General features: G+C 38.8%; 1 protein-coding gene across 11 annotated transcripts in view; it reads left to right on the forward strand.

Annotated features, from left to right (window-relative positions):
• SOX5 (SRY-box transcription factor 5) overlaps nt 1-26,002 on the forward strand; it is a 297,069-nt gene that overhangs the window by 65,450 nt on the left and 205,617 nt on the right. For 10 of the 11 annotated variants that reach the window (XM_056340467.1, XM_056340470.1, XM_056340476.1 and 7 more), the window contains exon 3: nt 6,154-6,364. In XM_056340467.1, coding sequence (XP_056196442.1) covers nt 6,154-6,364 — 211 coding nt within the window. Of the gene's footprint in view, nt 1-2,009; nt 2,222-6,153; nt 6,365-26,002 lie in introns of those variants that run through there. The other variant, XM_056340478.1, reaches the window with a different exon arrangement.

Raw genomic sequence — 26,002 nt, forward strand, 5'->3', positions numbered from 1 at the left:
GTTTAGTTCACCTAATTCAGGTAAAATTCTTACGTCTGTGCCATGATGATCTCTTCAGCTGACCTTTTAGATCCATTAATCGACAACTTCATTCACCATTACGTTGCAGGTCCTTGTCATTAAAACCACAGTCCTAGAAAAAAACACCTGTGTAAGAATAGCTGTCGGTTTGCATAGATATAATTGCAGAACCATAGCCTGTGGATATACATCTTTCTAAGTTTGTTTATGTGACACCTTTCAACATTGCTTTTATCCCTCCTTGAGTTATGCGTTCTTGTTGTTCTTACTTCCTAATGGTGTATTTATCCTCTTCCATTTTTTTCCCCCCTCTATGCCCCCTTTTTCCTGGTCTGCATTTTTCTCACTGTATCCTCCACTGCTTCTTTTAAATCTCCTTGGGATCATTCCTTTCCACCACTGATGAAGAACTTTTCTCCATAAAGGAAAGCTATAGAAAAAAGACCTATTTAAATGTAAGACAGAAGCAAAGAAATTCTAATGTGTAACAAGAGCAGTGTCCACTGGGAAGTCTGGTGGAGTATGTATTTCATCTTCCTGAAGGTGCCAGGTTACAGCCGCCATAAACCACACAGGTTTTTGGTAATGTCTGCCCTACAGCCCCTGTGACATAGAATGTAGAAGTAGAGGATTTTCCAAATCACTTAAGTGATTCGAAGATACGTTTCTAGTTGAAAGCTGTTGGCACTTTTGCTCCTGAAGTAAGTTAATGACATTAATTTAGGCAAAGATTGTAAATGGAAGGTTAAAGGGAAAAAAGAAAGATTATTCTTGCTTTGTGACTATTGTCTGTGTTTTGCTTCTTTTAAACCATAAAAAACATTGGAAATATCAGTTTAGTTTTTCTCTTAATTGGTGGTGGACCTCCTGTGGCTATTAGGAGTGTTTTTTATAGCTTTCAGATTTTCCCTTGAAGTAGCTATTCTGTTGAATCTTAAACACAGATATTCATTTCCTAAAAGTTTATTAGGCAAAATAAATAAAAATAAATAGCAAACAGTACTAAACTGCTTAAGAATTATTTGTCTTCGGAGGTGTGAAGTATTCTGTTTTCTGATTATCTCTTATGTCATGCTGTTACCAGCTTCCTGGTCACTATGGAGACTATAAAATAAATAGGACTGCATTTCTGCTGTAGAAAGCAGACAAAAAAATTGCTTTGGTGTCTTCTTTATGCATTCTAAAAGTACAAAGTGTGGGCAAAATTCCAGCTTTGAAAAAAGAACCTGTGAGGTTGCTTTTAGGATCACAGGCTTCTTAAAATCAGACAATATCAGTGCTTGTTTTAAAGACATGCTTATTTTATTCCAGGTGTTTTCAGCTGCAAAACCAGAAGCTTGATTCTCATCGTTGTGTTCTTTTGTTTGTTTGTTTTTTCTGCAGAGGCAGCCTGCTTGCATCCCATATAGTGGTAATTAACAGTTTCCGACTTAGTTCTGAGTTTTCTTCTGCTTTGATTATTGGTTGGTTGGAGACAAAAATTTGATTTCACAGAAACAGTTTTTTGTCTTAATTTAATTGCAGAATAAGAGTAATGTGCACCTCTAGGTGAGGAAGAAGGTGAGATCTATTTAGGGCACTGAGAGTTTTTTTGGAAATCTCACCAAGTGCAATCTGCTTCACTGTCCCCCTGTAGAACTGAAATAGGCCTCGGTCGGACCCTGGGAACAGAGAGAGACAATTTGAAAGATACAGTTGGAATGAATAGTTTCTTTTAACAGCAAAATGTTTGCACTTTTTATGAGAGCAAGGGTAACATTGTGTAATCTTTAAAAAAGATATTGCTCACTGAGGATAAGTCCATTGTCCAGTGACATGACTTTTCCTGTCAATCACAAAGGTGACAAGGGGGCTAGATTAAGTAAAGCTTGCCCAAGATTAACAAAGGAAGATTATTGACCTCATCCTGAAAGGGCAGAAGCCTGCTTTATCATTAAACCTTGGAAGAGGTATTTCCTCCATAGGTGGAAAGCTGTTTGGCAGTACAGAGGCAACTTTCTTGTACATGAGCAAGCCTTCCTGCGGCTCCTAGCGTGGAACAGAAGCAGAAGACACAAACTGTGGGCCAGTCCTTGTTTTTTTGTTGCTGTTGTTAGGGGGAGAAAGAAGGGCCCTGGGTGTTTGATTCAGCGGGATCTGTGTAGGTCCTTGTCTGCCTTTCCGAAGTGGGGAAAGCAAGAAGCAGCAGCATCAGGTGTTGGTGAGTACAATCCCAGCTCAGAGTTCGATGAAATGTTGTGCCAGCACACATTAGCAGAGCAATTCGCAATGCAAATGAACAATAGAGCCCCATCCATGAAGCAGCTGCTAACTGCATAAAACTGTTACCAGGATTAACAGTGCCAGAGGCTGGAATGTAATCAAACTTGAACAGGTGAAATGGTTACACAGCTGAGAGACGCTGTGCTCTGGTAAAAGAGTGTTTGTTTTTCCACTGTTTTGGTGACTGAGAGAGAGGTCTTATGTGTGGCTTGATGGACTTAATTTTAAAGTGTCAGTAGTAGATACTTCGGTTCTTTAATACCAGCCTCTACCGTGTCTTCGCTTTTCTCTCAGTTAACGGAAAAAAGTCATGTGAATTTGTCCTTTCAAAAAAGGAACCTGCTAAATCTCACTTGTTGGGAGGGAACTTCCTTCTCAGGGGATTAATTTTAAACTGTTGCTGACATACCTTTCTTACCATGAAGGATTTCTCTGAGTGTTTTCAGGGCAATGGTTAAACCATCATATGTAATATCAGAGGATTTTCCTTGCTAGAAGTTTTGTGGCTTTGTATAGCCATTGACATGGGTAGGTTTTAAGTGGAAGTATCTTTTTTTTTAGATGGGAAAAGTAAAAATCCAAATTGTTGAAAGTTTTTTCACTTTCCCCAGTAATAGCATAAGAAAGAGCAAAATAAAAGAGGCGTGTGAAATGAAAGCCAAGGTAACAGTTGAGCATTTCAGGTTGCTGTTCTGCGTGACAGAATAAAAGGATCGTGGACAAGTGGGGAAGACAGGTTCTTGAGCTGGTGTGCTGGAGGATGCGTGTTGAACTCTCACCAACATCAGTAGCTGATGTGTGCGCACATCGGCTGGTATGGCAAGGAGAGGATTCCTCTTAGATTGCAAATCACGCAATGAATGTGTGATTGCTACAGATCTTTTTGAATGAATAATTCACTGGTGTACTGTAATTTAGCCCACTGAGATGTGATTGCAGCTGTTCCCCTACTGTATATGTGTTTTGATTAAGTGGAGTGTATCTTAAACCCCACAAGTGTATAAATAGCCTGTGTACGTGATATGCAAACAGTGCATACATGCACACCTAACAAGAGCAGTCTGAGGAAACATTTTGTTTTGGAGATCGTTACTTAGATGCATATTTCAATATATAATTTATTTTTTAAAAAAAACAACTGTGTAGACACAGTGTAGAACACTTCCTTTTCTTTTTTTGTCCAGCTAAGGAGTCATCTTAACTGTGGTACTATACAAATGCTTTTAGCCAACATTGTCGTAGCAGGACTTTCCTGTGTTATTAATGAGTTTATCATTCCAAGACCTTTACGGTGTAAGAAATTACTTCTTTTGTGCCTGTTTTACAGGTGGGAAACTGAAATACAAAAACAAAAGTGACTTACTCCATGGTTACACAGAACATTTGATAGAATAGGAGCTGAGTATCCAGAGTCCTTTCATGATGCTTTACCCACAAACTACTGTCTTGTCCTCTCCCCCTCACAATTCCTTTTCCCCAGGAAGAGAGGGAGGGAAATTTTAGTAGTTTTGAAAATACTTGTGGATTCCATTTGAATGCCAAGCAATTTGTGATTTTGAAAATCTCCTTCTATTACTTTACATATCATTCAATCCTTGTGTTCCTATGCCTTTTCTGACAAATTTGCTTTATAGTCATAATATGTTTGTACATATAAAAACATTTGCATGTACCCAAAATGTACATGGAGACAGCAGTTGTGATTCCTGAGGTTTAGGCAGCTGTTGCAAGTTATTTTGTGTCTGTGACCAATGTGTGACATACACAGAAACATGAGTGTCTTTGGGGCCCACTTTGGAATAAACCCAAGAAACTAGTTCCTGGTAAAATTAGGAACAATAATGTTCCTATACATAATTGATAGTATAGTATAGATGAATTTAAGAACTGTAATTAAGGATGGTATTTTGCTTATCCGTCTTCAAAGTGTGAATAAGCAGCTTTCAACTCATTTCCTGTTCTGGCCTTTTCTGTAGGAAAAAAATTGCCACTTGGTGATAATGTGTTTGAATGTTAGATAAATCTGAACCGATACTGAAGTTAAAATACTTTGCTTGTCTGTATCTGTGTTAAAAAACAGTTTATTCAGGTCTATATATGTGAAAAAAATTGTGTTTGGCTCCAACTAATTTTTTAAGTCTGGTGTTAGCAACTAGTAATTTTCCAAGTGCAGAACAAAAATTGAGGGAGTTGCAAGAAATAAAAAAGAGCATGTCTGTTGACTAAAGTTGGAAAATTTTTTAGGGCTTGGTCAAAAGCTCATTGACGTCAGTAGAAAGTCTGTCATTAACATCACTGGGTTTGGCTTTTGGGGCATATGATGGCCCAGATTGTAATCTCAGTTAAATCCGATTCTGTTAGGGAATTTATTCACTAGTATAACACATTCAAGCAGCTCAAAACTGTTTGCACTAAAAGTTTTCTCAACCAAAGGTAATCTTTTTGCCGAAACAAAGTAGTCTGTGAAAACAAACACATTCTTTACTGCATATCTTTCATGTTGCTTTATCCAAATTTTATTGAGATAACTTTTAGCAATTTATGTTCTATTTATGAAAAGACAATTTTTTTTCTGAAATATTGGGGTTTATTAAACAAGATAAACCAAAAATTACTTAGGAATAAAATGCTAGAAATACAACACAAACCACTAAAAAGAGTATATGTGTCACTTTCATACCTTATACAATGAAAACAATTTAAAAATTAAGATTTTTTCAGCCAAGTCTGTAACTTGGATCACAAGATGATCCAGTGACTTTTTTAGAAATAATATTCATTAAACATATAGAGTGCAAAAATGTAAGGGAATAGGATAATGAAAAAGAAAAAACCCACAAAACTTCTGGAGAATCTGATCAAAATAAAAACTGTTCATGTTTGCAGCATTGTGTTATGCATTGTATGTACCCTGCAGCAAGCTTTGTTCAGAGACAGTGACCTAAGTTTTGCCAAGTATAGATGGCATATGTTAGCAAAGGGAAAAAAGGTTTCAGAGATGTGTACAGAAAGGTAGGATACAAAAGAGACATGAAAGGGGAAAGGAACATACGCAGAGAACATTGCTTTATGCTGAAGGAGGCGTGGAGTAGAAGGCTCTCATGTTAATGAAGGCAAGTTTGAAGATGCTGGAACCAGTTTTGGTTTCCATTAAAATTAATGAGTAGACCTCTGTGGACTCTCACATGAGGAGGATTGTGTGTACGTTCTAGGAAGTCACAGAGTTTTGCCATTGTGCTGCCAGTGAAAGTCATTAGGGCCACCTTTGTGAAAAATAATGTCTCTGCAAGAACTGGAGGTATGAGATGGAAGAGGAGAATAGAAAGGTAATTAGAAAACAGAAAACAATTGTTTCATCCTTTATAGATGGGAGAACTGCTTGAACTGTGAGTTAAAGTCAGTCATATGGCAAAGGGCATTTAATACTTAGTTACTATTTCATTTCTTACAACAACTAGCCATCAAGGCATTAAGTACCTTCTAAAGTCAGGAAATTAATGGTCCTTGTAAAAATTGAAGATTTTTTCGAAAGAAAGCTGTAAAAGAGCAAACAATTAAAGGTAATCAATACCATTGTTATTAGGAAACCTACGAGTACACCACTTCTTCTCAATTAGGGAAAAACTGTATTTTATGTTTCTCTTGCAAGCTAATCTTTGTTCACTTCAGGCTGTAATCTTGGTTTATGCTTTATGGATGGGCTTTGTTCTGGGTGTTTTTGAAGCATTGCATGCCTTTTTAAAGGTTTCAACAGAGGAACAAACAGCAATGAAGTCAAAGAACAAAGGATTGTTTTTTCTTTCCAATCTTTATTTTTTTCTTCTTTAAGAAAAGAAAGAAATATTTCATCTTGGTTTTCTCCCCTTTCAGGAAGTTGATGGCAATAAAGTGATGTCTTCATTTGCCCCGCACAACTCATCTACCTCACCCTTGAAGGCAGAAGAAGGTGGGCGTCAGAGTGGAGAATCATTGTCCAGCACGGCCCTGGGAACCCCTGAAAGGCGCAAAGGGAGCCTAGCGGATGTTGTAGACACCCTTAAGCAAAGAAAAATGGAAGAGCTCATAAAAAATGAGCCAGAAGGTAAGGCCTGGGAAACTGGCGAAAATTTTCTGTTTTGTTTTCTTTTCTGCAGATTCTTTGGATGCATGTACTTTTTAATCTTCCCATTTTCTGCTCCACGTGCTTTTTCTTGCTAGCAAAATTGAAGTAAAGAACTAATAGTTCTTGTCTACATTTGAGATAAATATCAGCAATATCCCATCATAGCTAACATTTTTAGCTTCTCCCAAATGAGAGCCTTTGTCTGACATAACAGTCTTTTTGTCACGGTTGTAGTAGACACAGCAGCCTCCTCAACATGGGTACAATGAACGCTGTAACTCTGACAGCCTGGGGGTCATCTACACCACTACTCCTTCCTCCCCCATTTCTAGAGCAAAAAGCAACATTATCATTAATATCAATGTTTTTGTGAAGTTATCTAGTAGACATGTCATTATTTCAAAGGTAAGAAGTTAAATCTCGAATTCATTAAAGCTTTTGTGTGGAACACGTCCTGTCATGTCATGTAGTGCAGGTCCTATACAAACAGAAACACTATGGGCTTTCTCTACATTATACCTGGTCAGCAAGTTTCAACCATGGCATATAGGCATCATCTCTGGAGAATCAGTTTGGTTTTGAGACTGTATGTCCAGTTGGTGGCAATGCCACTTGTGCTCTGTGGGCAGAGACTAAAACCAAACATGTCGCTTCTGAGAAGCCACAGAACAGCTTGCTTTTAAGTAAGATTTTCAGTTCCTACCTATTTGGGACAGATTCAACCCCCTGACTGGAAGGTGAAGTTCTAACTGTATTCTCAATAGGTATCCAGCATGCATATCTACAGCTAGATTTTCAGGGGACTGTGAGCCAGTTGGTGTTGTGTGAACATGCTGAACCTTGTTCCCTAATGCTCAGTACTAAGGCTTTATTTTCATTTACACTCACCTATCCTGTTGTAGAAATCTATTTCAAATTTTTAAAAGCATGGCCCTCAGAGCCCACCTCAGTGTTGAAGCATGAACTGACAGCACCTACAAGAAAATTTTAGGACAACCTGCATACTGGAATGAAAGTACAGGTGCAAACACAGCCACACCATCACATACGTGAGCATAACAGGATGGTAAATTAGTTTTCTCTTCTTGACTGGAGTGTGCAGTATGGGGCTGCTGGGAAACAAATTCTTTCTCTAAGCATTTTTTGGAATATTACATATAATCATAGCATTTTACTTTGCATTTACGTTGACTTAACGGTCAGTGCCATGACCTACCTTGTACTTTTGAATGGAAAAGATCTTTCCTGTATATGGTATGGAGTGGGAGGGAAGGACACCAGACTTTTCATATACAAGAGAGGAAAGAGCAGGGGGTTCTGGGTGATGTATAAATACTCTGTTGAGTATGAGGTTGTACAAGCTGCACAGACTCCATTAAGAAAAGGACACAGATAGACATGAGTGGTTACAGAGCCTGTCCATTATCTCAGCTCTACTAAAATGAAAATATACAGTACAAACAAAAGATCTACAGCTTTGTGAAGAGATTGGGAGAGAGAGGAGGGGGAGCAACTGAATGTTGGGCTTTGCAAATGCATGCAACAGAAAATCTTTTCTTCCCTCTAGCCATTGTTCTATTGTCTTTCAAAGGCCATTAAAATGAACAGCAGGTTGTGATGAAAATTTCATTAAGCCCTAGTTAAATCATTATGAGGGTGCCATATTCATGTCTCTGCTTACTCCCCGTCCAGGAAAAAATGAATAGGAAAGGGTTAGGGTTTTTTTTTTTTTCCCTTTCTCCTTAAAAGCGAACTAACAAAAGTTCAGAAGTTAGAAGAGAATGGGAAATGGGACATGAAACAAAGGAGGCCAGAGAGGTGAGCTGGCTAGGAAGAAAATTAGACTTGCATAAGAGCATTGAAAGGTGGTGAGGGACAAATACATCATTTTGACAAGTCTCCCTCCCCCTTCAGCCAACATGATTGTTTTTAGAGTGGCTAATTAAAAAAAATATATATTTCTGCGTGCAGATGGCAAGACTGTTCTTAGAGATCCTCCACAAATACGAGGTGGAGTTTTTTTTTGCCTAAAAGAAGCATGTACTACTGTAAGCAGTGTCTTCTCTGTTTGAACTCCAGCAGAAAATCTACTTACTGTCATGTCTTCTTCACATAGTGCTGAAGTAAAGTTGTCAGTCATGACTGGTTGCTAGTCAGGTCATATTAATGAGTTTCCCTGTGAATAAGATAAGTGATAAGTTGGAATGCTTTGGTAGTACATGTAGGTAACAATTCAACAATGTATTTTCACTGTGTATTTCAGTGATAATTTTTAGTCTTGCTAGTTTGTACAGCTTTGTAGGAGAAGACCAGGAATCTTGGTTAGGCTTTGCTGCATTATGTCAACAACAATAATATAATACTTTATTTCCCTTTGGGAAGAAAGGGAAACATTTGCACCAGTAGCTGAGGTTTAATTAAATCAATTTCCTGCGAATCTTTCAAAGACCAGATATGAGCCAGATTTCCATTTCGCTGTGTACTCAAAAGTTTATATATTATTTAACTTGTACAATGGGCTGTGTTTGCTCTGTTTTTATTGTTTGAAATTATCTTCTGAATTACTGTGGGAAATTGGCTTTTGAAGCATTCTTTCAAATGGCCTGTTTCTTCAAAACCAGAAGCAAGAGAAAGGCTAGTAGACAACTTCAGGTCTTGATCCAAACCTCGTATCAGTCAGGGAGAAGACTTCTCTTCTCTGGAACGAGTTTTGAGGACAAGTGAGATATTCCAAAATATTGATAACAGGTCTGACTGTTTTTAAGAAAATGTATTGATACAAGGTAAATGGTTTTCTTAAATCATGTTTGTTGGAAAGTAAGAGTTAACACTTAGTAAAGTTGTCAGTAAAAGACAAGTATTTTTAGAGTGTTATGAAACATACTGCTCAGAGTGCACAAATGGACACATGTATGTGTTCATATGTGTAAGCACATACATGTACACACACATGAGCTGACAAGGGAAGCATCACTGTTCATATAAATGGTTTCCATGTTGATTTGTTGTATATATGCCCTTGGTCAATGTCCCCTGTAGGAAGTGATGCTATCTGTTTATTCCTAAGAACTTTTGAAAAGCTTGTTACTTTCTCCTCTTTGCCTATGCATATGGTTTTTGTTTTCATTTGCTCTAAAGCTCCGTGCTCTCCCCACCACCCCCAAACTTGCCATTTTACTCCTGCTGTATGGAAGTATGCAAATGACAATGAGTCACACTGACACAGAGACATAGAGCGTTTTGGTGAATCTAAAGCTTGTGGAATTTTACTCATTGTAAATACAGTGGTCATTTTTTCTTTTCTCAAATTCTGCGGAAAATCCTTATATGCAGCTTTAGTATTAGGCCCCCAGAGGCATAAACCTATTACTGAAGTCACACAATGTTATTTTACATGAAACATTCTGTCCTCTCTAACTTGAACTTCAGAAGGGGAGTCAGTCCCCTTTTATTCCTGGTATACAATAATGAAGATAATGGAGTGGGTTTGGAGAATCCTTATATACTGTGACAGACCTCCAGCCCTTGCCCTGAGGGTTGTCTGCCGACCATGGGATTCTTTTTGCAGCTAAAATCATTAGGCGAATGAGATACAGGCATGTTTTTCTTCTGTTTTCTTAAGGCATCAGAGGATGGCAGGGACTCTCTGTCTGTCTGTTCTCCTCATTTGTAGAAATGAAATGGAAATCTCTTTGAAGTCACTGAGCTTGACACAAGTTCATGAAAGCAAAGACCAAAGCAGCCACTTAGCTTTTTCTTGCACTATTAATGGGATTGGATTGCTATATTTTAATTTGTGGCCTGGGCTTGTGGAAAATTAAATCTCTGAAATCTGTTTAGCCCTTCCTCTAAATGTATGGCTTGGCTTCTGGAAAAGAAATAGGCAAACAAGTAAATTCTCTCTTATTTTTAGAATAAGCCTGAGTACGCACCGGCTCTTTGCATGTCCTAACTTTTAATTAAGAATCAATCTCCTTTTTCCATTTTGGCAGTATATGTTTGTAACAGGTTATGTATCTGTTTATCTTTCAAGTTTCTATGCTGTATCTTCTGAGTCCAGATCTATGTTATTGTACAGAATTTGTAGGAATTCTCAATAAAGGGATTCATATGGGCATCTATCTTACCACAGAGACTGTTCATATGAATGTGTGCGTGTGGGAGCACACTCATTCATCGGCGTGGCTCATTCTCTAAAATAACCTCTGAAACTCAATTTGGTTTGACCATTTAAATAAATACTTTGAATTTTATATAAATACATGTACACAGATGTACATAAAATGCATGTGTTATATATATTTAGATGTAAATATATATAAAAACACACACACACAAGAATTTGGTTGATGTAGTGTTTAATATTTTTCCTACTCTATAATTTCAGTGTAGTAGTCCTTAGGTCTTCTGAGCAGGAACAATTAACCTCAGGTGTTTAGTAAGCAGGTAATATGTATGTTTGCAGGCAATGTGAGTTTTAGCAAGCAATGGGAGTATGAGAGCCTTGTATTAGAATATGCTGCACTACTATAAGTAATTACTTTGTTGGAAAGAAAGGGATGAGAAAGGCCTCTTGGGCATGCTTTTTGTCTTCTGAACATCCCCCAAAGGCTATTTTTGTTTGATGTTTAAGTTTACGTTATAAATCACACCACCTGTCCATATGGTAATTTAAATGGCTGTTATTTAAGCAGTTCTGTAGTCTATAAATGTGAAACATTGTGAATTCAGGCTCTTTAGTTGAAATAAGATCCCAGAATATCTTCTACTATTATCAAACTTTTAATCAACATATCTTGTAAAGAAATAAAGAGGTCTCCCTCTTCTCAAGCCATAAATTCCAAAGCAGATCATTAATGGGCACAAGAAGGGGAGATCTTTGACATGCAGTCTCTAGTTTTTAAATCACATCTGATGAGACGGGAAGAAATAAAGTGAACAGATTCGGGAAGAGCCTAAGGATACTCTAATTGGTTGAGGTTTGAATTTCTTTTATTTGGTTCTTCACTGTCCCTTTGACAAAGTACATGTTGAAGAGGCTTTGTAATGCTGTTCTACTGAAGGACAAACAAGGATACTTTGCAGTTGAGTACTTTTAAGTTTTGTTCATACACCACTGCTGCTGTGGAAGGATGCTCCGAGTGCGTCGTGGTTCCATGTTCATCTATGCAGTCTGTCCTCAGAAAGTGTGTCTTTTCTTATAGAGCAAACAGCATCAAACTTCCATGGACTTCTTTCAAAGACCCTGCCATATGGAAACGTGCATTCATGTACTGCTGATAAAAATAAAAAATAATCTAAAAGAATTTAAAAGATAAAATTTATGAAGTAGGCCTATATGAAGAAAAGCCACTGTTTAATGCTGTAGTAGCTTAAACCTTTATTAACAAGCGCTTTAACTCTAGAACAGAGGTAGCGTAGTTTGAAGCCCTGCCAGCTCTTACTTGCTCAAACTGAAGTTTATTCATTTGTCACCTTCAGTTTTAAAGTGTTTTCCTTCCTAATAGTTTAGCCTGATAGTCACAGTTTATTTCAATGCATGTTTTCAAAATTTGCTTAGATTCCCTTCCAAGTTTGTCTTGCTTACATCCTCAAAGGTTTGTAGCTTTTGGATTTTTCTTTTCTCTTTTGATAAAGGCACCTGAGGTGCTGATACAGCATCTTTAAATATAGAAGAAAGCATTATGGTCAAGATTTAGGAAACTTGTGCTTTTGGAGAGAAGATGCAGCCGCTCTCCCCCTCCCTGTTTCAGAATGAAAGTCTTCTGTGACAGAACTCCATAATTAAAATTTCCTTCCAGGGTACCTTCACTCCATAATATTGGATGAGCAGCAGCTAAAGCAAAATGCTTGATCTCTCACTTCCCATCTTTTACAATGCAGCACGTAAGTGGCTCACCAAGACCAAAATAATCATTTGAGCTCCTGTCTGCCCCTAATTCCTTATGTAGCCAGACTGTTCAATAGCCATTATTCGTTTCAACAGGGGGTTTCAAAACTTGCTGCCACTCTTACCCCTACATAATTTTTATATGCCTGTTGCCCCTAGTGTATTCCAGCTAGATCAATTTGCAGTCTACCTTCATTATTTTTTTTTGTGTGCGCTCTCACTCTCTTTTCTTTTTTTTTAATACATTTCCCCCTCCCCCAGAAAAGCCATTAGCTTTCTGAGCCTCATTTCAGTCCTTGGATCACTGCTGGAGAAACCTCTGACCCAGACTGGTAATATACAAATATACATGAGGGATTGTGCCAGCTCTTTCTCTATGTTTATGTGGCACAGCTTTTGGGGATGTCATTTATTCAAGAGTGAAGAGCGAGCCACCTGTTTCTCAGGCCTCTTGTCCCTCATATTAAAGGTTCAAGCCCTTGCTGAATAGTAACATCTTAATCTGGGCAACATACACAACATTTAGCTGAAACCTATTTGTCAAGCTAGCAGGGTTTGTGGCATTTTTTCCCCCCTCTCTCTTACCCCCGAGGCGCTTGTCACGACCGTGCATATTAAAATTAATCAGACCTCCCAGGCTTGTGTGACTGTGTGGTTTAACATGAAGAAGTGGATATCAAGCATTTGCCCTAATTAAATAGGCCTGCTTGGTTTTGTTCTAGTGGATACTTGGTCTTTTTTTTAATAAGAGCTGCTTATGGAGGAGGCACGGCCAGCTCTAGAGTTAGTGGAGAGCTCACTTCAAAGTTTTCCCCACCACCTGCGCCCAGGATGCTGAGACCTGAAGGGCTCCCCATGTTCTTTCTTAACAGCACAATTTGTGGGAAGTAAGTGGAGGGGGATGGGGAAAATGCGGCCAAATGAGGGAGCGGGTGATCAGGGAAGGAGAGGCGAGGAGCTGGGATGAGCATGTGGATTGGCTTTTTGAAGTTGATTAAGATGACCTATCATCCTGTCTGATTAGCTTTAGATCTCAGTCTGTGCCATGAGCTATTCACAAGGCTGTCTTGTGTCTTCTGTTTACCAGAAGCAAGGGAAAGCCTCTAGTATGGCAGGGAGCGACATTTGCAGCAACTCCCACTTGCTTATTTAGCTAATGAAGTAGCCTTGTAAAAACACTCTGAAGTTTGAAGCTGTTGCTTACTTTTATTAGTTACTGTCTGTTTAACATCGATATTTTTAAGGTGGTTTGTACGTTGCCACTTTCACATAATTGTATACATCTCCTGCATTGTAAATTAAGCTGCACTGGCAGACTCCTTTCATCATATTTTCTTCTCATACAGTTTAATTGTATTGTGGTTTCCGTGTTGCCTCAGGAGAAAACATGCTATATGCGTGTGATTTCTATACTGTAATGTATAAATCCAAAATGCGCTCAAAACAGAGTAAGGGGCAGGGGGGTGACACACCACCCTAAAACCTGTTAAATAGTAATTAAGGCTTGATACCATTTAGCAATTCAACAAGTTAATTTTAGCCAAAAAGACTAGAAAATTTGGAACAGTCAACATTTTTAGACAAAATGTTCCATTGGAATTGATATTTTTTGTTTTTAGATGTTTAAGATGATTAATCTGAAAGAGAAGTGAAAACATTTAAATTAGGCTTAAATAAAACATTTTGGGTCAGGTGGAAACAGCTTTTCTCCTGACTTGGTTTGGCAGCTGAAATGAAAAAATTCAAACTAGTCAAATGAAAATGAGTTTCAAAACCTGGAAAGGTTTCAGGGGTGTTTTTGTATCTAATGACCTGAGAAGGACAAACGAGCAGTTGTTAAAAAGACACTTATATGCATCTGAATGTTATGCACTGTGGTTTTGAGGGTAAACTGTAATATTTTAGAAAAGCTTTCAAACTTGAAATCCTCCAAATGTGCAAACTTCTGTGTCTTCTGAAGCCTCAGTCAGAAAAGTTTTGCAGCACCTAGGGCATTTTATTTTGAAACAGATTTTGGAATTTTTACCGTACTTCATGTGTTAGACATAACTTGGCATGTCTTTGCAACAGAAAGCTATGAGCCCATTCTAGAGGGCCTAGAAATTTGCAGTCATTAACACCCCCAGAATTTGATTTGGTTTCTGTTGTAATTCTTGCGATCCAGTACACAAGCAGAAAGCAAAGCTTTTTTTATCTGTTTCCATAACAGTTCAAATCACTGAAGTAAAACCCAGCAGGTAGGATGATACTCCATTGAATTAGAAATTTATTGCATGTCCATGCACTAACTTGTTGCCATCTTTCTTTCTTTCTCTCAGTATTATTATTCCTATTTTATTTTTCGTTTCAAACCTTAGCACAACCCAAATGTAAAGAACCATATTGACACTGCCAAGCATCTGTCTGGTGCTTGACAGCATCATAGAAACCCTTCCACTGTTTCATCTGGGTTGCTATTGGTTATTTAACAACACAATGCAAACGGTGCAGTGTGGGTGTATATGAAGTGGAAAGAAAGGTTGGGGGGTGGGGGGTGGGGTGGGGAAGGAGCCCTGTACAAGTAAATAGATCTTTCATCATATCTTTTGTTTGGTCTGTTTGCTGTGTGCTATTCAGTAGTCAATAGAAGTTGTTTGACGGTTGTGCAAAAGGGTAAGAAACCTTCTCTTAAACTTTTATTCTCCTGCATTTGTCTCAGTCCAGAAAGTTTTCTGCTTTTGTTTCTCTTGTCTCACTTTGTTGTCACCTGTCTGTTGAAGGGATTTTGTCATTGCTGTTTAGCTGATGTGACGTAAGCGGATACTTGCGAAACGCTCCCCATGGAGCAGTGATCTTGTACAGGTGAAGTGGACATTTAAAGAGCTTATGAAAGATTTACTGTGGTGGTCTTTGGGGCAATAGAGTTTTTTCAAGCTTGTGTTTTAATGTATTTATTTAGCCGGGGGATGAAAGTGAAAAGTGAACAAAAAGGAAAATCAGTCTGTGCTTTCTGCTGAAGAATGCCCTGTTAGCACTTGCGTGACTTGGTAAGGCTTTCTGAGATGTTTAGCCTTGATTTAATTCGTATTTAAGATCTCTCCTCCCAGCACATTAATATAATGTCAATGTAGAATGCATTGCATGGTGTAATTACTGAAGAGAGCAGTAGTTGGGAAAACAGACGGTAATTGAACACATGGCTGTTTATTACAACAGGACAGTGCTCCTACGCTGGTATTTAGGGCATTAATAGGGAAGAATTGATTTGTTGTTTTAAGATGAATTCAATCACTGTTGCTTAGGCCTTTGTTTGTTCAGGCCGACTTATGCTTTGTTTGTGTTATGTGCCCAAGAGGTTTACACACCACAGCGTGGCATTAGTCATGCAGAGGGCTTGGGAGCAGAGAGCCATTTAAATGAACAAAGGACATTTTTCTTTTTGGCTCTGTTTATCTTCCTCTCTAGTTTGTTACACTCTAATCTATCTCCATCTCGCTCTCCCTCTTTCTCCCCCACGCCTTTCCACCCCAAACATTTTTGGTCAATGCAGAGATCCTCCCACCTTCTTCCTTCCCCCTCCTCTTTGTTCACTCTCCTGAAGACAAATGGAGCTCTGATTGACAGGTGGCAATGCAGGGTTGTGGCAGGGTGTAAATAGGAGTGGTTGCTCCCAACTTTGTGCAAGGAAGAATTGGCATTGTGGGGGAGGAACGTTCCGACTTGGAGAAAGACCATTAATTTCAAAGCGAACAGAGGGGCAATGAGATGTGCCACTGCACTTCTCAACTCTGGTGTTTTTGAAAGAGGGAACATGCGCACCTTTTGTGGTTCCTGCTGGCTTCCACTCTGGTTGGACCCTGTGCTGGCCACATCCTGGGATTTCATGAGCCTTCTGCCCTCTTCTCCTTTTTACTGACGTGAGGCAGAGGAATGAAGAGAGAGCCATGTGACTGAAGTTGAATTCCTGGGCTACTCTTTGTGAGCAGTATGGTTTGTATTTTAGGCTCATTGTGCGTGAGATGAATCTTGTCTTGATTTATTTCTGAGTGTGGGAGAGTTAATAGACACTTCATAAGGCTGTGGGCCAAATTCTGCTCTCAGATGTAAGTTCACAACTCCCGCTGAGTATGCAAGAGCTTTAAGCAGGTAACGTTTGACCCTGTGCAGGATTTGTAAAGAACCCAAGATGGATTGGTTTTTTACCCCTATGCAGACAGGGATTAGGCCTTTTCCTAGAAAGAGCATTAAGAGAACTGAAAAGTAACAACAAAGTCTCTGCAGTCATAAATTGCTAGAAACGTGTATTTCCCAGATGGTGAGATGCTTGTATCAAAGAAATACAGCGGATGAAGAATTAGCACCCAGACTTGCCTTTTGGAGGTATAGAACGTACTAGCTTATACAGCACAAGGAAGGAGAGGCACAGGTGTGTGACATGGAGAGCCAGATTCTTCCTGTCAGGGAGAAATAGCAGTTTAGCACACATGATCATACACTGCAGCATGCAGGGAAGGATATGAAGCTCAGTTGTTCATCTGAGCCTTTTAACCGTAATTAATTCAATTATTAAATCTTGGAATAAATAGTAGAAGCACAGGAGATGACAGCTGGAAGAGAAACTGAAGTCCAGCAGTCTTTTTATACATGCCTGCAATCACAGACAATTTGTTGTATATGGGACATGCTACTTGGCCATTACTTAGAAATCTTTTCTGAAAATCTAGGAAGTGTAGTTGCAAAGGCCCAGCCCACATACCCAAGGGGAAATTTCCTTCCCACCATGAAAAAAACCCATACAGTTATTGTATCGCACTGCCGATAAGCAAGAATGGTCACAACTAAAGATTTATACAGCCCCAAAGTTACAACTGGTGTCCAAGTGCTTTATCAGAAAGGAAGGTGTCTCTCCCAACTTGGAAGTAGTTATCCAAGTGCCCTGTGTTTCCAGTACAGTTTGGAATGTTGCATTAGCTTTGTACTGTAGATTAGCCCACACAATCTCAAGTTAAATAGTCTAGAGACAAAGATCACATGGAAGAAGAAAGCCTTTCGGTTTTGTGTGCATCCTTGCTCCTTTTTGCTAAACTTTTTTTTTTTTCCTTTTCTGTTTTGCCCACAACACATATCCCGTTTCAGTAACTGAGCATCTTATCTCCTACAGAGTCAGGCACCAGCGGAAGAAAAAAAAAACCAGGCAGATAAGTCAACAACTAACCAGAGAAATGGTTTCAACTGTAGTCGTTACTGTGTATTCACTCAATCCTGTAAGATCACTGCCTTGTTGCAATGTATTTTTGTTGGGGATGTCTATATACTAGACTTAAATAAAGCAGTGTATTTCCAGATAGTTTCCTTTCCTTGTATGTGAAATTAATATATGAAAATGAGACTAGAGGACAGCAGGCTTTTGCTAATGATTTTCAGCTGCAACAATTCTGGATTCCACACTGAGCTTATGTACAGCCTTAATCAGCAATGCTGTTTAACTAAATATGGAGACATTTCACTGAAGATTATTTTATTTTAAGTCTTTTTTATGCATTTCCTCTTGCTGTGTCATCTAATTGATTCACAGCTCCTGTGAAGCTTGGGGGTATGGGACACATATCCAGGCAAAATGCATTCTTCCTTTACAAGTTTGGCCAAGTCAATCCTATCTGAGTTCAGAGGAGTTAAGAAGCTGTCATTGGGAATCATTCTGTAACTAACCATAAAATCATTAGATGAGTAATACACATGACGTAGGGGTTTAGGCTGTAACATGTTCTGTCTGTTGAAAAAAAAAATGCAGTCCTTTTGAGATGGTCGTGTTATTACATTACCATTTCTACCAGTATTTTATTGCTAGACAGGTTACTGGATGGGGGAGCACAGTACCCAGTGGATGTTATACAGTATTTTAAAGTAATGGGGCCCACAGAAGACAAAAAGGTGCTTTCTTACATTGTCAGACTGCAAAATTTTCCCAATTTTTCTAATGTAGACTCTGTTAGTTTTTGGTTTTGTGGTGGCTTTATGCCTTAAATATAGCACAGAGCAAACTGCCATTAAGGTGCTAGAGAGAGAGAGTTCAGCTGCCAGTTCCATTTCATCCTTGGTTTCTCAGATGTCGTTGCTAACAAATGATCTGCTTATATTGTACTTTATAAATGTTCATCAGAAATCAGACTAAATCTATCAACTGCAACACTCCTAAGCATTTTCAGGAGCAAACATGTATGGCCGTTTTTTAACTCCTCTGCTTCAGCCCTTTTAGTAGACAGGTCCCTTTAAGCATAAATAGAGGTGAAAAAGCATCAAAAGAAGAAGAATGAAGATACCTTCTGCATTTGCATAAACAGGGACCAGTGTGGGAAAATGAAACGGGGAGACAACTTTTATAAGCTTTTCTGCGTAACTCTTTAAGGGAGGTAAAAGATGTGCTGTAGCATTCTTCAGACTTTCTCTTCTTAGGATGCACCTTTGCAATCTCACTAATCTTGGGATAGTGGAAATGCTAGTGGGGATTTATTTGTTTGAGCAAATATTATTATTTTTTTCTCCAAATGTTGTTCCTACTGGAAGAGGGCATTGGGATTCTTTAGGCAATCCCAGGTAGCTTTCCTCCCAAGCTGAATGCATTCCATAAAGCTGTCAGTTCTTTAGCTTAATACTGGGTCTTAGTGTGTTAATTCAAGGCTTTCAGTGATCTAGGACACAACATGTGCCAGGAGTAGGAACTAAAATTAGAGGCAGACTTTTGGCTGTGAGAGCTGCTTGAGGCTACTTGGGGTGAAAGAGGAGGGAAGAGGCCTGACGTCAGTCACAGCCCAAAGACTGCAAGATGTCCAAAGCATCCCCTCAGATACAGGTTTTTCTGCCACACACACTGTAGTGAATGACCCTTCCTTTTTTGTCTCATCCCACACACTGATACAGCACTCTGGTTCGTTTCACACACCAACCCCTCGTCAAAAGCTCTCGTAGTTCACTTGTTACAGCAAAGTCCAGCTCTTGGTATACTGGGATTGTGACCTCTCCCCCCCCACACCTCCAGAAGAGGAATGAAAACTTAAATAGTAGCTAATCTTTTATAACATGTACATAAAAAAAGTGAAAATGTTGTGAAACAAGGTGAAATCCTTATGAAGGATTTTAAGTCTCCATTCATAGAGAACAGCTGTTGATGATGTAACCTAATGGTAAAAAAAAAAAAAAAAAAGATGGCGAAATAAGGCTGAGTGACAGGAAAATTGCTTCTTCCTCCTTCACTTCAGTGAATATATTTTATTATCTAAAATTTTATGCTCTTGGCTGTATGCAAGAATCATTTCCCTGAATTTATATATATATATATATATATATATATATATATATATATATATAGTAATTCTGTTAAGGATTATGAATGAGGAATAATTAGGCATTATTGTTTGGTTATGTAGATTCTCTTGTGATCCCTTCTTGTTTACTTCATTTAAACTGTCAATACTGTTCTTGCCATATAGAAATAATGTCTGTGTTACTTCATGAATATGAGATTACAGGGACCTTGTTTTAAATTGCTGTAACACTTGTTCCTCCTCTGTGATCATTTCAGGCCATCTGAAACATACTCTTCTTTTGTGGGGAGATAAATACTCAGAAACACAAGTTCATAGACATTTAGTCTTTACTAAAAGATCTTCACTCTTTACCTTAGCCTGGCTCATCTCTTTCTGTTAAAGTCATAAGGCTGCATTTTGGAACTGGTGTGTGAGTCACACAAATGTAAGAGGGGGTCCTGGTCTAAATAAGATACTTAGTGGCCATTCCACAGTAAGAGAATTTTGCCTTATATTCAGACATAGAAAGATCTGTAAGTTTTTATTGCTAGGGAAAAAAACCTTCTCCTCTGAAATCTGTACTGTGAATCTAAACTCTGATATTTCAGTCCTATTCATGTACAGCACTTTCTTTGATGACTGTTGGAGTTCTGATCTCACAGGGAGAGGAGAATATTGGAGTTGAGATTTCTTGAACAGAGCTTAGGGGATAATATTGTGTTTAGTTTGTTTCACTAGATGCAAGCTAATCAGAGAATAATTAACAGTCAAAATGCCAAGGTCCTTATTCATGTAAAGGATCTCGTATTGAAGTCCTCAATAAAGTAACACTCACATTGAATTCAATGAGACTTTAAACTGAACAAATGCTTCAGGATTTGTCCCCAGCTATTTTGTCTCTGTCAGTTTTTAATGAGCATCCTATAAAAGTGTTTAACAATTGTACTGACTTTGATTTTTCAAGGTTTTGGAGAAAATTGCTTTCTCAGGTTGTGGAAAAAATTGTTAAAAAAAAAAAAACAACCATTGTGATGTCTAACATACTGTAAGCAGATTCAAAGACTCTCTGACCTCATGCTTTCTGATAGGCAGTACGTTAAGGACATTATAGAGAGTACTGTGTAGAAATTGCTGGGAGGAAGAATTACAGCTCATAGATGTAGGCATTTTAGACCTCATCTTAAGTTCTTGGGATTGAGATAAAATTTAGATAGAGTGGTAGTTATAGATGCCAGTATTTTGTTTGTTTGTTTTATAAATGAAAGGGAAAAAAATGCCACTGTTAAGATCACCATACAGATCCTGGTGTTTAAATGCCATGATTTTGTGTCAGAAGAAGCAGCTAGTGTATCTGGATTCATCCTTTGCCTTGCTTCCCTCGGTTGTCACTGAGAGCTCCCAGGCTGAGACAGATGGCTGCTGGTTTAGTTGTGTGCGTGGGAGACAGGAACTTCCACATGTGATTTTTTACCATTTGGTAGTAATTAGTTTGTTGTATAAATTAACATTAACTGAACCATTCTTCAGGCATTGTTTGTAATTATCTTCTTTGAGCCTCTGAGTTGTATAAAGAAAGAAAAAGTGGGAAAAAGCTGCTTATTTTGTACAGGGAAAGGACTCTATCATTACAGAGAACATAGCAGCAATTATCATTGTGTGCCCTGTAGACTGAAAACTTTGGATAAAAACCTTTAAATAAAGCAAGATATTTTTTTCTGTAAATATTAATGGAAATTAATGATTTAGAAGTTCAGATAGATTTTTTAAAATTTGTGAGAATGAAGTATGAATGCAGCAACGGTGATCGTGGCCTTCTGACATCATCATCTTCATCATTACTGCCACTACAACTACCACTGCTGCTAGTTTATTTGATGTGTGTTTATAAAGCGTAGAGGATTTCTTTTTTTTTTTTTTAAATATATGCTCTCTCAATTTTATTCCAACTTTTTTCCCCAATGTTGAAATATTTCCTGATTTTTTTTTTTTATTATTTTTTGATTATTTTTTTTTTTGTGGTAGGCAGTGTGCATCTTGTGTCTGTATATTGGGCAATGAACTATTGTTAGCACTGGTTTTCTCTAGGGATTTCTGTCACTTCCAGCAACCAGCCAAATTGGAATTGTCAGGAGAACAGCCTCTCGCATGTTCCTTGGCACTTCTGTTTTCAGACTTGGCCAAAATCCAGACATGCAGAGGTTCGTGGACATGAAAAATAACAGGGAAAATGCCCTCTGGTATTAGCCCAATATTTTAGTAATGTATTGGGAATCTCTCAGTTCATTTGCTGGAAAAGTTCAATGCTTCAGCAAGTAAGAAAGTTTTATATTTCTTCTAAAAGACTGAAGTTCTGCCCTTTCCTACCCAGGAGTAGGTGAGAACTGGTGTCAGTGTCTGTCTTTTAGTATAGCTCTCCTGCTCTGGATACAAAGCTGGCAAGATGGGCAACATGGCACTGTGCAGTAAATCCTCTCGCGTATAGGCTAGGTTGCAGTAGTAAAACTCAGGTACAGTCCATCACAAGGTACTCCACAGCTTCATTAAAATTAATTTAGTATCTGAAGGGTACTCTCTAGAGAAAGGTTCGTGTGACTTAAAGTGTCTTGGCATTTTCTTGTGAAATAAAATGAAGACACTTTCAGACCCAGACTTGAACTTGTCCAAGTAAATCAGTGCTGATTGTGGTTTTACCTAAATTTGTTGCATATGGGGCCCTGAGAGGTGTGTTTGGGTCATCTGTCTCCTGTCAGAATTGCTGTTCATATTTACTTTGGTCCAGATAAACAGTTTTACCTGGACAATAAATGCTAAAAGAGGACTTGAAATTCTGAAATGAGTACGTATAGGTGCAGCTTAGTTAAGAATTGTTCTGGTTTTCGTGGCACAGTGAATTAGCCTATATGAAGCTCCGTGCTGTTTGGGAAGAGGAAGGTGGGATGGAGCATGTGGGAGCTTTAGTGGCTGGAAATGCAAAAGAAAACGAGCTAAGTATGCTGAAACCTGTGGCGAAGAGAAAGCTGCTATGGATGGTTTTCTTTCTCTTTTTCTTTCTGGCAAGGGTTAATGCCGTAACCAAGAGTGTCTGTGATTCCCTGGCTTTTGATATCAATGAATCAAACATTTTCTGAACCATTGTATTGAACACTTCCTTTCTTTTTTTCAACTATGAAAACTGAAGGTGCCAACCGTGCTTTGATATTGATGTGACAGCGCAGTGGATAGGCTTGCAGTTAGCTGAAGTGAGCATGTGAGCTTTTCAGTTCACCTTCATCCTGCTGAAGGGTTGTGGAACAAGAAGGAAGAGCTGAACACAGCCTTTTGTTGTATGAAGTATACAGCTGCAGCATCATTGTACCAACTGTAGGGCTATATTTTTCATCCCTGGAGGAATACAAGGAGGAAAGATTGGTCCTGTGGCTAAAAGCACAGAGCAGAATCAGAAAATATAATTTCTTCTGGTTTTTGCTTTGTGGGTTTTTTTCCCACACAATTGCCACATGAACTTCATTCTCTGTGTCCCAAGTTCTGTGTTTTTAAAGCATGGTTTGTAATAGTAACTGTGTACTTCTTCACAGGGGTGAAATCTGATTACTGCTTGGGAGATGCAATCTGACAGTGGTCCCACTTAGAAGAAAAAACTAGTCATAGGTCTGCGGAAACAAGGTGGCTGGAGATGTGTCTGTTAATACTCAGCCCCATTTGTCTGCTTAACCAGAAATGAGATTGCAGGTTGAGTTAGGAAGCCTTTGGCCTGAATTCAGTAGCTTCCTCACAGGCAGAGCTCACTTTTTGCCTCGATGGGATTTCTGCAAGCGGAGCAGCTGCAGAGTTGGGCCTGTAGGGCTGTTGTGCAATGTGAAGTTGGCACTGCAGCTTTGTGCAGTACATATATTACTAGGGAAAGATTTGGTTTCCATACCTCCTCCTAGATTCTGCTTTCATGGGCCAGACAGTTGTCCTTGTGAATCCCTTAGTGCCCTTACCTGGAGCAAGGGTTGCACTGGGACATCAAGCTGTGGTCCTCCGGGCTTGCAGTCCTTGTGGCACAGGACACCGCACACATGTGCCGGAATAGAGGATCATAAGCGTAGAGGCAACATAAAATCGTCCCCTCCTTGCCTGCCACACATGAACGATTTCTTGCTGTTTCACATGCTTTTCTTCACACGCCTTGTAGAATTTATTTATTTTTTTCATGGACACGTGAGTTACAAGCTTTGGCATGGCAAGAAGGTAAGGAATTTTTTGTTTTGTTTTTAGTTTGGCAAAGAGGCGGGTGATAAGGAGCATGTGGGAGCTTTAGTGACTCGGAGCTCAGAGAGAATGCATTAATTAACCCAGGAGGATCACTGGGATGCAGGAGTGAGAAACTGCAGCTTTAAAATCCGGTGATCTTTATCCATTGTTGGGTTTGGGTCAAAGACCTTGGATAAGAGAAGGGGGAAGAAGGGTGAGCAGGAGGGTGGGCACAATGGGAACCAGATGTTTCAGGCTGATGGGGGTTGGCCTCTCTTATTGCGTGACAAGCCACCGATCTCCCCCACATGCCCAGCCTTCAAAAGTATGTCATTCTTTCTGAAGTCCTTCTGTCCTCTGCAGAGGGAGGGGAGGCACACGCGTGCATGCACATACGTACATGCATACATACATACATGCATGCACACGTGCTCACACAGGCAGCCCTGGCTCTGCTTTTTTCCGTTGGCCTACCTTGTAGAATGGCCCTGGAAGACTAAACAGGTGTTATCTACTTTTGATTTCAGTGCATTTAAATTAATCCTGTCAGCTCAGCTGTTAAAACAACTGTCATCTCCAGCTGTTAGTAATTTTCGACTGGGCACTTTTACAGGTTGCCAAGTTCTGAGCCTGCATTGTGAATCTCTCGCTCCCTTTCTCTCAAAGCGCTATAGTAACAATTTGTATTTTTTTTAAAGGGGACTTGCATTGCACTGTTTTTATATCAAACCCTGTTTATTATATATTGAAATAGTAATATCACAAAACCCAACGTGATCATGCCAGACTTCGGAATAAAGAGCTAAACCATGTGTGGAGTGCAGTGCATATCAATCTTCTGTGGGTTTGTTGCAGCCTCTCTGTGCATTTTAAATTTGAATGAGAGATGAATCAACCTGAGGGTTTGGGAGGGAGGAAGAGGGGGGGTCTAAATTTTTATTGCCAAAAATAATCCCTCCTTTTTAGAACTGGTCTCTTTTTTTCCCTTTTGCTTCTGTGTACATTTATTTTTCATAACTAATATTAACAGGAGGTACCTTGTAGTGAAAATATTCAAAATACCTTTCAGTTATTAGATTAATGACATACTCATGGTAGCCCTAAGAGTTGTAGGGAAAAGACATCCTGAATTGGATACATGTTATTGATTTCAGTAGACACTCTCTAATGTGACGTACTCCTATGTGGTCAGGATCTATAGTCCATTACCAGTGCTTCAGAGTCAGATAGCACTTGTGGATTACACAGATCTGAATCCTGACAAGGACGGCTTTCTGTGCCTTTAAGGTTTCCACTCATTGCAGTTGTCGAGCCAGATTTTCAACTGGTGTAGAACTGAAGCTGTTCCCTTGACTTATGTTGCAAGCCATCCTTAAAACATTAGAAAGTATTATTCAGGCATTCTTTTGCACGTTCCTGGGAAAAGGATATACTTAAAAAGTGGCTATAAGTAATTTTTTCTCAGCAGACCATGGGTGATTTCAAGAGTCAGGTAGCCAAATAAAAGGGATCCTTTAAAAAAATCATGCTTTGTATTGTCTGTCTCCTACATAAATAAGGGCACTGTTTTTATATCTTGTGGTAAAACAAAGACTTCAACTTTGAAACCTCATTTCTTAAGATTTTCATTATCTTTTAGTTTAAAATTTCTCCAAGAAAATTCTGTTAAAATAGGAAATACTCCCCATATAATATCAATCTAATTCTTTTCACTCTTCATTGTAATGCTTGGGTGAAGGATTCTATTCTTTAAGAAAGGAAAAAAAAAAGCCAAAAAAATTAGTGATTGTATGAAAGATGAAAAGGAAAAGTCAGATGCTGAATTCAGCAGGGTAGGTGCTGATCTCATTTCCACCTTTAAAATTTGTCTCTTCTTTTTGGCACATTCAGCCTGTAAAACAGCATTGCAGCTATTTGAGCAGCATCCTAAATTCCAGTACAGTTGTGGCTGGTTTTGAAGCCCCACCCCCCCCACCCCCTCTTAATGTCTTCCTAGAGAAGTTTTGAATTCTTTGTAAAATAACTGTATTCATATGCATCAGTCTTTTTGAGTGACCCATCATTACTATCTTTCTTCTCAAATGGTGCTACATTTGAGTAGGAGATGAAATGACTTCCTCAGATTTCCCATCTCTTAGTAAACAACTGTAGTATTTTTCAGTTAAATGTGAAATGATTACTGAAGATACCATTTAGTATTAAAATCTG

Source organism: Falco biarmicus, chromosome 5 (assembly GCF_023638135.1).
Source record: "Falco biarmicus isolate bFalBia1 chromosome 5, bFalBia1.pri, whole genome shotgun sequence".
Taxonomy (NCBI): domain Eukaryota; kingdom Metazoa; phylum Chordata; class Aves; order Falconiformes; family Falconidae; genus Falco; species Falco biarmicus.